Source organism: Magnolia sinica, chromosome 7 (assembly GCF_029962835.1).
Source record: "Magnolia sinica isolate HGM2019 chromosome 7, MsV1, whole genome shotgun sequence".
Classification (NCBI taxonomy): Eukaryota; Viridiplantae; Streptophyta; class Magnoliopsida; order Magnoliales; family Magnoliaceae; genus Magnolia; species Magnolia sinica.
The window spans coordinates 93304478-93316510 of record NC_080579.1 but is presented as its reverse complement, the minus strand read 5'-3'; the positions used below and the strand labels follow the sequence as shown (position 1 = coordinate 93316510).

Sequence of the window (12033 nt, the reverse complement as noted above, 5' to 3'; positions counted from 1 at the left end):
TGGACCATTCATCCTTGGCTTTGTGGAGGTTTCATATCGTGTAGACCATCAGATCTTGAGGGCCCACTCTTCTGCGCAGACTTTCAACATGCGCCACTCATTTAGTGGGCAAGGTCAGGGCGGGACTGCTATATAGAAGCTCTCTCTCCACCCTCCATTTTCTGATTTACTCAAATGAATCATTCATATGCTCTTTATTAATGGGCCAAAACAAACATTTAATGGTTGTTCACTACCTATGCTTTTCCACTAAAAACCATACAAGCAAAAAAAAAAAGAAAAAGAAAAAAAGAAGTATACAAGTGCATATAGCATCCTCTCTGTATATGTATCATCCCATGGCCGGATCTCTACAACAGTGGACCATATCAATCAGGGAAGCATCAGATGCATCCATTCAAGGATCAGACACCAAGTCAATCCATCCTACAGCTCCTGTTAAAAAACAACAATGCAGGCAGAGAGATCAGCTTACTCCCTCTTGTCTTCTTCAGGATCCCCACTAAAAGAGACGCCAGTGTCTAGTGAGGTTCTGATATCCACGAGAGCAGAAGCATTCCATACTTCCTTTGAAGGCGACGGCATTGGTTTCATCAGTGTGAGAGTGTCCTCATCAATTTCTTCACTTGTGTCATCTGAGTAGGCGTATCTGATGAATCCAAAGAAGAATAAATGAAATTTAAATGCTCTGATTTCCATACAGTTGTTTACTTCTATTATGATTTTGAAAGATATATTCAATTGTAATACAAAAATATAGGATGATGTATCATGATGGATGGAATTCTAATAAAATTTACGATATGTAACCTTGTTTAGGCATTGTTTTCCCTTGGATTCAAATGATAAGTGACTTAACTATATACAGTTTCTACATGCAGGAAGCTCACTTTGGTGGTTGACGTCACCAAGTTCTGTGGCCCCACCATGATGTATATTTTATATCCAAACCGTTCATTCATTTGGTGAGATCATTTTTGGCCATGAACCCAAAAATGTGGTGGATCCAAGGCTCAAGTGGACCATAACACAGAAAGCAGAGGGGGCAATGACGACCACCGTTGAAACCTTCCTAATGCCCACCTCAATGTCTATTTTCAATCCAACGTGATCAAAAGGTCATTAGGGAGAAAACAAATGTCAGCTTGATCCAAAACTTCTGTGACCCCAAGAAGATTTCAATGGTAGGAATTCAAACTAGACTACCTTCTATGGTGAGGTCCACTTGATCTTTGGATCTGCCTCATTTTTTTTTAGTCCATGCCCTACAATGATCTTGCAAAATGGATGAATTGTGCGGATATAGCACATGCATCACAGTAGAGCCCACAGAACTTGGTGACGTGCACACCAAGCAATCATCTTCCATGTGCTGTCGTGGGTTTTCAAAATGCCAGACCAATGGATCCCCACATGCGCTGTTGAAACGCTCGGTTGGGTCAGGCCATTACCGTGGGGCCCACCTTAATGTATTTGTTATATATCCGCTCTGTTTATTCATTTTGTCGGCTCTTTTTAGGGCATTTTCTGAAAAAAATGAACTAGATACAAATCTAGGTGGACCATGCCACAGGTAATGGTGGCAATTTAATGCTCGTAATTAAAAACTTCCTAGAGCCCATTGTAATGTTTATTTCCCATCCAAAATGTTGGTAGTTGCACAGACATGGATAGAACCTAAGGGACAATGTGGATTTTACATATACTATGTGGTACCCCACAAATTATACATGATTCAAGCTCATGAAAATAAGAGAGAGAGAGCTGCGTGGAGTGGTTAAAAGGGAGTGTGAGGGATTAGGAGAGAGAAAGTTGAGTTGTGTAGTAAAAGAGTTTGTGAGGCTCTCTTTTGGACAATCTAAGAGATAAGTGAGGAGTCTTGAGAGGCTAAAAAACTAAGTTTGATATTTGATGCACATGTAGTTCCCCTTCGCTATGGTTTGTAGGGGAGCATTTCACTATGTGTGTGTGTGTGAGTGAGTCAATCTGAGTGCTTGGGTATTTTAACCATGTATGGCATACATGCACTTGGTCATGGGTCAATTCCCACACAATGTCATATCTACTAAATAGAAACTGCACGTTTTAAAATTCAGTATCTTGGATCTTGTTATTCAGAAAGGTAGGCATTTCAATTCGGGTTTTAGCCCTGGCTCGCTCGAATTAAGAAATGTCAGTCGAGTTATATCAACTATTGTGAAAGTTCAATGGTCAAGGAAGCAAGTTAAGGCAGGGCACGTGGCTTATGCCCATCTCAGGAGGGGAGAAAAATAGTTTATGATTTTTGAATTTTTTACTTTGGGTAGAATTTCCAAAAAGGGGTGTGCTGGACAGATGTGAGGACCATGTTATTTATTCATGGGGAACGTCCACCCTTGAATTTCATGGGGCATGTCACAAAACGGCCTGAATCTTGACTGACACTTAAATGGGAATGGATAAAGGGTCTAAACAGCCTTGAATATAGATACACGACAAGGTGGGCCCCCCTACACTGATCATCAGTGGGTTTACTGAGGTGACACATCTTATGGATGAGTTGGGGCCCCACATCTGCCTGGTACCACTGGAGCGCATCCTTTTAAGAAATCATGAAATGGGGATGTTTTGTGCAGTATTGGAAAGAAACAGCTATTTCGTGATCCACACGTATCATTTCACGATTTTTGGAAATTCCACTACAAGTAGTTATTCCGAAACTCACGAAATATTTTCTCATGGCCCAACATAGCCAGCAGTAGCCTAATCCATTTTCAAATCTAAGTAATTAGAGTAAAAGAACAAGGAAAAGAAACAAAGAACACATCGGGTTAGGGACTCACCTCATTGAATTTTGAGAGGGAGCCCAAAGTGCGCAGAGGACGCAAAGAAGAGAAAAGGATAGCACTTGCCAGAAGGCCGGGATGATCCAGGCAATCCGCCACCGCTCATTGTACACGTCATTTGACTTGAAGTAGAGCTGCATGGAAGAAAAATGGGCACTTAGTTGCATGCTACTCAACTTGGACAAGGCGTGTCTGCTCGCATCGCACTTTTGTGTGTGCTCGGAAAACCAAACATGTTGATGTCTATCCTATGGTTTAAAGTATTGTCCAAAACCGGCAAGTATCAACCAATACATACAACTATCGCCCATGAATGATATAGGTTTATCGGGCCCGTTTAGGTCCAAGACAGCCGAAACAGGATGATATGGGGCAATATGTAGTGGTGCCGGTGGTGGAAATGTTACATAACAGACCGATTTCAAACCTAGTCTATACAAATACTTTGCTAACATTTGAAATGACTTCTATTTATAAACCATATGCCAAGACCACCAATGTTACAACTTTTTTGGTGTAAATTCTTATATTTTAATGATCTTAGGGCTTGTTTGTTTCACCCATTACCATGGTAATGTAAAGGAAATGTGCAATGATTATGAATTACTTTACCTTTTCTCGTGAGAATATCTGAATTTGACTGTCAATTCCCGTTTTTGGTTTATCGACAGAAAAACTGTAATGATGGCATTTTTATATTATTTTAATTTCAAATCATCGTCAAAATATACTAATGTTGCTGTTTGGATTCGAGATTTCCATAGTAATGCCATGAGAAAGTGCAATGATTACAAATTTCTTGTCTGATAAATACGTCTACATTCGACCAACAACTCCCATGTTTGGTTTGGCAGTGGTAAAATCATAATCACGACAGGTTTCATTTACATTACCGGGGTAATTGGTGAAACAAACAGACCCTTAGTTTAAGGAGATTGCCAGGCTGGAATGGGTCAACACAAGACTGACTGGTTGGACAGAACTGTCCTGTCTCGGTTTTAAAACATTGATGGAAAGTATGACAGTACATAAATTGAAGTAATTTGACAGCAGTCCCTCACCAAAATTTGGAGAACTGCAAAAAGCCATTATTGTGGGGGGAGTTATTTTACACTCTAGCAGCATATGACGCTTGATACACAGGCACTCAGAACTTGTGCATGTGGCATATACAGTAACCAAATAAAAACTGACCAAATTGTGGAACCCACAATCTCTAAGTCACAGTCCCAGAACAAGATTGGTTGAATAATCCTAACCTCTAATTTGTGGACAATTGTTTGTAGAAATGGTGGCATTGGATATTTTTCATTTTTAATCACCAAACAAATGTCCACCAATAACCATAGTTCTGTAATCAAATAATCTCACTTTTTGGCTCATGATACATCAAAATTGGGAGTTGGGACCCATAATTTGGACAGTTGAATTTGAATTACTCATATGCCAAATTTGCAATTTCTAAGTGCTGCCCTATCATCCATCACACTCTGCCATAGTATCAAAGATTTTCTCTTATGCAATTTATAAGTGCCTGTGTATCATCCATCACTCTCTGCTGAGTATCATATAAAAAAAGAAAAAGAAAAAAAGGAAGGGTACTGACTTTTACCCCCATGTTAGATGCAAATTAAAAATTACCTCATAACCAATGCAAGCTGCTGATACAATAATAGCCACAGCCAAAGCATTCGTGAATTTCCTGTAAATGTCTAACTTGGCCACCATTCTTCTTGCCTGTCACCAATCACATCCAAAAATGGATAGGTTATCGACTAGTTTCTATTGGAAATTTCAGGCATTAAGTTGTAGCATCCATACATGTGTATGCATGGGTGTAAATATGGAAAAGAGCTTCGCTAAACCTACATGCACGTGCAATAACGTTCGTGCACGCGCCACAAATTTGGCAGCATGGCATGACAATTCCGGGAACCAATTGATCCATCAGACCAGCACCACTACAGTGATGCCCTAGCCCAAGAATCAGGTTGATCCACCGCTCAGGTGGGGCCCAGTTTGCAAAACAAATGGCTCTGACAAACTTGGATGAAGTTTTCTAACCCATCCACCTCCTCCAATACTGGGGTCCACATGCTGTATGGACTAGATTTTATTTTTGGGAAAACAAGTACAAGGTTAGACTACAGAGGGATAAACCACTTTTTTTCTTTAAAAAGGACAAAAGCATAGATGGATGAATACCTGGAGCTTCTCCAGTGTTTTGGAGAGGGAAGTGAATATCCAAAGAATGAAGAATGTATCAAGGACTGCTACTGGAAGAACCAAGAACAAACTAGCCTTTCCTGAAACATCATCAATCGTGCCGACATTCTCGACCATTTCAAGCACCTCTGATGCCAGAAAGAATGTAGTTCCGAGCATAATCACCTTCGAAGTGAGACCACCCAACGTAGGCCTCACAACGCCATATCCCATCGAAACCAATAGGATGATCATGCGCGAAACTGTCCGTTTAACATTACCAAAGGTCACTGCCCATATAGTAATCCCAATCAGCCGCTCTCCAGTTTTATTGAATTGAGCATACTCGAAATACCACAATGCCGTTTCGAACATACCCAATGCAATCACCAGAGTTATGCAGTTCTGTAGTTGAAGAACCTCTCTCCAAAACCGGGCGTACTGAGAGAACCAGAAGACTGCAAGGACCACGAAAGCAAGGGACATGAACCCGTAAAAATTCATTAGCGGGGCCATCCTTCCGGGCAGATAGCCAGTTGGATTTTTCCATATAGTCTTCCCCTCTATAACCAGCCCTTTGAGTTTTGGATCGCAATAAACGAAATACAGGTTATACATCCCCGTCTTTGTGATCTGTATATATTTCGATTCCAAAGTAGCGACAACATCATCTCCCTTGAAAGAGACACCAAATACTTGTGGCCATTGAGGATTCGTAGTAGAGGGACGGTAGATTACTTCTCCTTGCGTACAAGCACCCAATTTGGCCAAATCCCGTGTGCAGCAAACAGCCCTTTGACCGCCGTAGGCCGAACCGCCAATCATCTCTCGATCTTCGACCTCGAAAATGATGGCTTGAACCAACCCAGAGTTGGTTTCTTTATTAGATTCGGCAGCTTCCTTTGTCCTTTTGAATGTAATCTTTTCAAAACTGATTTCAGAGAAATGGGAACAATGTCAGAAGGAAGAAAGGGAGAATGTATGCTGATGTAACAAGCAATCTCCACATCCAAGAAAAAGAAAAATTGAACAAACATGTTAGATGTGTCAACTAGGAGTGCAACTTGGGCCGATTGGGTCAGGTTGAGGGTCAACCCAAGCCCAATCCAACCCGACCTGGATTCCAAACTGAGGTGCCCAACCCCAAGTCCTCTATACTCTTATCTAACCCAACTCAAATACATGTGATTATTCCCAACCTGAATTTGCTCAACTGAACCCAACCCGAATTCAAATCAAGCTAGCGTTTTTCAACCCGATCCAGACTCGGGTTGGGTCAGTCAGGTTCGAGTTGACCCAAACCCAAATTGCAGCCCCAGTGTTGAAATGGCTATTAGAACAACAACCCAAAAAAAAAAAAAACTTTATATTCCATCTTGTGTCTGGATCCACATGTCTAGATCTTATGCTTTTACAAACTAATAACATTTATGTGAGGGAAGTGTATACGGATTTGAACCATTCATTCACAGGGAAAACCACAAATTGGTCATGGATAGAAAGAAGGGGTTATATGCAATTCTAACCATTTTTAGCTAAAATCTGGTCAATAATTTTTTGTATGACATCTTGCACCACATTAGGATTTTTTTTTTTTTTTTTAAGGTAAGACTACCAGGTTAGGATTGTCCCATTAGTGTAATGTGAATCTATGGTGCACTTGAAAGAATTTATGATGAATGAATAGTTCTCATCATACATACGCCATGTCTGCAATAAAAAACTAAACAAAATTTCATTTTCCGCAAGTGACATAAACTCTTACAGGGCCCATTCCTGTATGAATTACATGATTCAGTTAATGAAACGCAGTCAACTGCTTTTCTTGTTTTTCCTTGTTTTCATCACTAAAAACCAATACAGAAATTCACCCCAAACACCCACTAGTATATAGTCTATATAGTCTATACTCTATACCTTCCAAAACCATTTGAAGTTCCCAGTTATGAGATATATCTTATAGAGAAATGCTCCAGTTCTCTCAAAGAACTATTAAGTTGTAGCGCTCTTAGTTGCCCAAGTTCAGTTACACAGCCCAAGCAATCGACCTGAATTGTCCATTAAATCCAGAACATATTTCCCAAGCTATCATGCAAAAATCGCGCTGATTGGATGATCCAATCCATGCTTGATTTGGCCTTATTTTATATAGCCATCCTTTCTCCAATACACGGAATGGTTATGATTGCCTAACAAAAGAGAATTTTTAGAAATCATACTCGATCCATGGAGGTGTCTAAACAATAGATGGGTCATCTTGTGGAGGATGGAGTTTTTGGCAAAAGCTCTTCCACCAAGGAGATTCGGAAGTACGGAACTCCCCTTAAAGTAGCGGCTTTCCGATGGTTGGCGAGGAGAAACAGAATTCTCACTATCGACAATCTTCGGTGGATGATTCTGCCGAACATGTGCCTCTTTTGTTACAAGCAGTCTGAATCTGTTGACCATCTTCTCATTCACTGCACATTTTCGACCGGAATATGGAATGAGCTCTTCTCCTTCGCATCGGTCCACTAGGTCATGCCACACGCATGACTCATTAGAAGATCTTCTTTTAGCTTGGCATGCTGAGGATGGGGGAAAGCTAGGAAGGAGAAAATGACGAGTAGCTCTTCTTACCATTCTTTGGGCCATCTGGGCTGAAAGAAATGACCGTTGCTTCCGCAATAAGAGAGGATCGGAGGTTTTTTCTAGTTTTTAGGTCTCTTGTTGTTTTTTCTTTTCTTTTCGTTTCTTTGCGCTTCGGCTTGTTTTCCCTTGTTTTGTTTTTCTATTTCCTAAATAAATTTTCACCTTTCAAAAAAAATAAAAATTGTTGGACCTATTTTTGAGTAAATGATCTTGACCATCCACATAAAAGACCATTGATCATATGTTTTTGTGTAAATGATCTTGACTATCCAGATAAAAGACCATCAATCGAGTGATTGATATTTGTCAGATTGATGTGATGCTTGCATGGTTGCCCATGAAATGTGTGGTGGACCTAATGAACAATCTAGATAAATGGATTGGACAGTCCAAGTACACAAATGCAACTAGGAGCACCACAACTTAAAGTGAGTTGAGAGCACTGGAGTATTTATTTATCTTATAAGTAGGTAAACAAAGTTATATTGGGAAAGTTACCAGAATGTTAAACAGATACGGGAAACAATGCAAGAATTGGATGTGTACATCAGTTGTATTTAGCTAGAAGTTTGAACGAATGCGAGAAATGGGAAGCAATAAAAGTTGGAATTTGCAAGGGGAAATGAGTTTCCTGGTGACTATGATTTCCTAAGTTGGATTTTTTGCATAGTTCATTAAGAAGAGTCTTTGTTCAAATTCCATTCCAATTAGAAAGCCGATGCATTCAAGTAAAGCATTAATGAAAGCATCCATTTCCATAATTTCTGCTAAGACGCACATGGCCCACTTCAAAAGGGCAGTGCAATCACTGAATGGGTGAAATCAGTTTTACAGAAAAATCAACATATGAATTTCAATTTTTTCATTCCAAGATATGAAGACGGAGTCCAATTCCAAAACATCCATGGTAGCCAAAGGTCATAGATTTCTGTACTGTTTTTCACTTTCAAGAATTTACATGCGTTGCATTTACTGTTGGATTGACCTGTGGGATCCACTTGTGGATGGATCCCTGGATCCCACAAGAGTTTCCCTCCAAATTTGTCCTTCCATTTTTTTCTTGAGATTTCAAAAATTAATTGTAAATTCAAAATTGAATACAATCATAGATGGATTGGGGAGAGGGAAAGAAATCAGGTGAGATGGGATAAACCCTACCTCATCCAAATTCACGAGAGTATTCTGGAGAGAAAGAAGAGAAATACTTCTCCACCGGGCCCGCCTTTCAACGATCTAAGCCATTGATCATATGATTCGGGGGCCATCTTAATTGTACAATTAGAAAGGTGAGAAAATACTCTCTGCTCCCGTAGTGGTTCTGCAGACAACTGGACGAACATTGTCCATCTTTGGCTTTGTGTGAAGGTTCTAAGATCATGTAGACTGTCAGATCTTACGGGCCCAACCATCCAGGCCATCTTTCATTTACATACTGTACGTGTGCACTCAATCCAGACTGTCCAAATGAGGAATCCCACTTCAAATGGGGCACACTGGTCAGAGGATTCTATCCATTTGTTCAGTGGCCAAATTGGTTGATGGTCCAAATTAAATGTAGAAATGCTTGCTTTTCAGATGTTAGGCTCATCCGTCAGTGTGATTTTTCAGCAATGCTTCATCCACAATGTAGCCAGCAATTCGGATGGACTAGATTGAGTAAATGCATCCAACAGCATGATCTGAGCCGTTGGATCCAACCATTGTCTCAGATCTCCATGACCAACATAAATAAAAAAAGACGTTTTCCCTTTCCCTCAGCCGTGCTCATGGGCCCATGATAGCTGCAGCATCTGATGATCGGCACAAACAGCACTGAAATACACAACTCCCAGGAACATTTCCAGCCAAGCGACCTGATTCTACCGGCGGACTCAATGTCTGTAGAGTTGTCAATCCACTGCTGTGCCAACCAGATGAACGGCCCAGATCACATGTCCAAGCTGCCCATGCAACTGGACCTCAACGTGATGCACCAGAAAAGTTACATAAAAACAGAGCTGGATCGACTCCAAAGCTCTAACCTACAAAACAATGTGTAGGACCCACCGTAATCTATGCATGACATCCAATCCGTCCATCACGTGCCACCCCTCATGCAGTCCCTGGCATCCAAAAATCATGCCAATCTAAAACACAGGTAAGCCACACGATCATCTGGATGGATCGGTTGGGAACAAAAAGAACAGTGGCCCCATACACAATTCGGAAAGTTTTTAACGCTGGCAATCTCCATCCCAACCGCTCCCCGTGGTGTGGCCGATTTGAGCTTCGGATCTGACTGATTTTCACGAAACTTACGTGAAACTGACGGGGCGCACATGATGAACGGATTGGATGCCATGCATACATCATGGTGGGCCCCACACAGATGGTTCTACGCTAATCTTAACTTACAGAGCTTTGTAGCGGATCCAACCTCATAGAGCTCTCGGGTCATGATATTAAAAAAAGTTTTCACTATAACTACAGTGCAAACGAGCGCTGTGGGACCCACCGAGATATATTCATGACATCCACTCTGCTCATCACGCATGCCATCCCTCAATTGGACGTGGGCCCAAAACTCAGGTCAATCAGTTACTCAGGTGGGCCACACAGCAGGAACATTTGGGAGAGGGAGTACGTGCCCTCTAAAGCGTTACCCACGGTATGGCCCACCTGGGTCATTGGCCATCATGATTTTCTCCCTCATGGCCAAACATGGGAGGCCAGGCATGATGGATGGAGTGGATTTCATTAAAAACACATCAAGGTAGGGCCCACACAACTCGTTTGCACCACAATTGTGGTGAAGACGTTTGCAGTTTGATCATTTTCCAGAGATATTACGATACTCCAACACTGCAAAAGAAAAAGGGAAGCAAGGAATATACACCGAGAGTACCGTATATAAGAGGAGGAGGAGAGATTGCTGGTGGAGAAGGGAAGAAGGGAGGAGGCGTAGAGGCCTTCGCTGCCGCCGTGGAGGACGAAAGCATTTCCCTTGCTCGTGAACTTCGCACTTGCGTACTCGTGCACGGACGCGCGTGTGGGATTGGGAGAGAAGCAAGACACGGAGATGATGGAGAGAAGGAGGAGATGATGGACGGAATCGAGCAATGCCATTTTATGTTTTTTTAGCGAGACACAGAGAAGGGACGACTGAGGTTTATTGTGGAGAGAAAACGGGAACGGACAGCAGCACCTGTTTTATAAAACAGCTGCTTCGTAAGGCACCCTACATTTCGAGCCCACCATGTCTTATATGTAAATCCAATCCGTCCATCAGATAAAAAAACAAATTTTAACTCTACATGAAAAATATTAGCCCATAAAAGATATCCAATGATCCACACCAATGGAACAATATAAAAATTCTCTTAGAATATCCAAGCTCCTATGGTTTGACCGGCTTAATATTTGGATCAGGATGATTTTTGTATTTTTATTTCAACCTGATGATGTACACGTGATGATCAGGTTTGATGAAAGATACATATCACGGTGGCCCTACAAACAAACCTGTGGTTGGTATCCTATCCTTATTTTTCCCTCAGTATGGTTTACTTGAGTTTTTAATCTAGCTGATTGTTTGGCCCAGATACTAGAGTTGAGGATTGAACCTGATGGACGGAGTGGATTTTACATATACAAGATAGTGGGTCTCAAAAGCTTGGGTGTTTTACGCAGCTGTTTTGAGTGTTTTACGGAGCTGTTTTGTTAAACAGGTGTTGGCAGAGGATTCCGCGGGGCGGATTAGGTGTTACCCGGGAAATACTTTAGCGGGTGTTTCACTGACCGTGGGGCCATCTTGATGTACGTGTTAAATATCCACTCCGTCCATAAGTTTTTAAAGATAATTCTATAGAACTAGATAAAGAAATTAAGCATATAAAAATCTCAACTGGACCACACCAAAGGAAAAAATGGTCATTGAACTCCCACCAGTAAAATCTTCCTGGAAACCACTGTAATTTTTATCTTCCATACAACTTTTTTATAAGGTCAAAATGACCTAGATGAAGGGGAAACACAAATATCAGCATGAATGCATGATCCAAAACTTTTGCAGCCCCATGAAGTTTTTAATGGATATAATTAAATATATATTGTGTGAACCACTCGAGATATTAATGTGCTTTATTTTTTATACCATGAACGAAAAAGATATTTGAAAAATTATGGACGGAGTGGATATACAATAAATACATGAATGTGGGCCCCATGGTCAGGGAAACACTCACTAACGTGTTACCCGGGTAACACCTAGTCCGCTCTCAGGATTCGGGTCCGAAAAAATGGTAGGTAGCTTGCAGGAGTACTGAAAAGTTGTAACACGAAACGGTGGGTCCCACTCGTGGATGGAACGTGATAGAAATGCCCCACCGCCAGG

General features: G+C 41.2%; 1 protein-coding gene across 3 annotated transcripts; it reads right to left on the bottom strand.

Annotated features, from left to right (window-relative positions):
* Positions 1-303: 303 nt before the first annotated feature.
* LOC131251747 (uncharacterized) lies at positions 304-10824 on the bottom strand. Of its 3 annotated transcripts, XM_058252674.1 has the most exons (5): positions 10546-10824; positions 5031-5961; positions 4467-4562; positions 2823-2959; positions 304-649 (listed from the first exon to the last, which is right to left on the bottom strand). In XM_058252674.1, the coding sequence occupies exons 1-5, from the start codon at positions 10764-10766 to the stop codon at positions 472-474; spliced, it is 1563 nt and encodes a 520-aa protein (XP_058108657.1). In that variant the 5' UTR covers positions 10767-10824; the 3' UTR covers positions 304-471. The 3 variants fall into 3 exon arrangements, with proteins under 3 accessions (XP_058108657.1, XP_058108659.1, XP_058108660.1); XM_058252676.1 differs by lacking the exon at positions 4467-4562; XM_058252677.1 differs by lacking the exon at positions 2823-2959 and having other exon boundaries at positions 485-649.
* Between the last annotated feature and the right edge of the window lie 1209 nt (positions 10825-12033).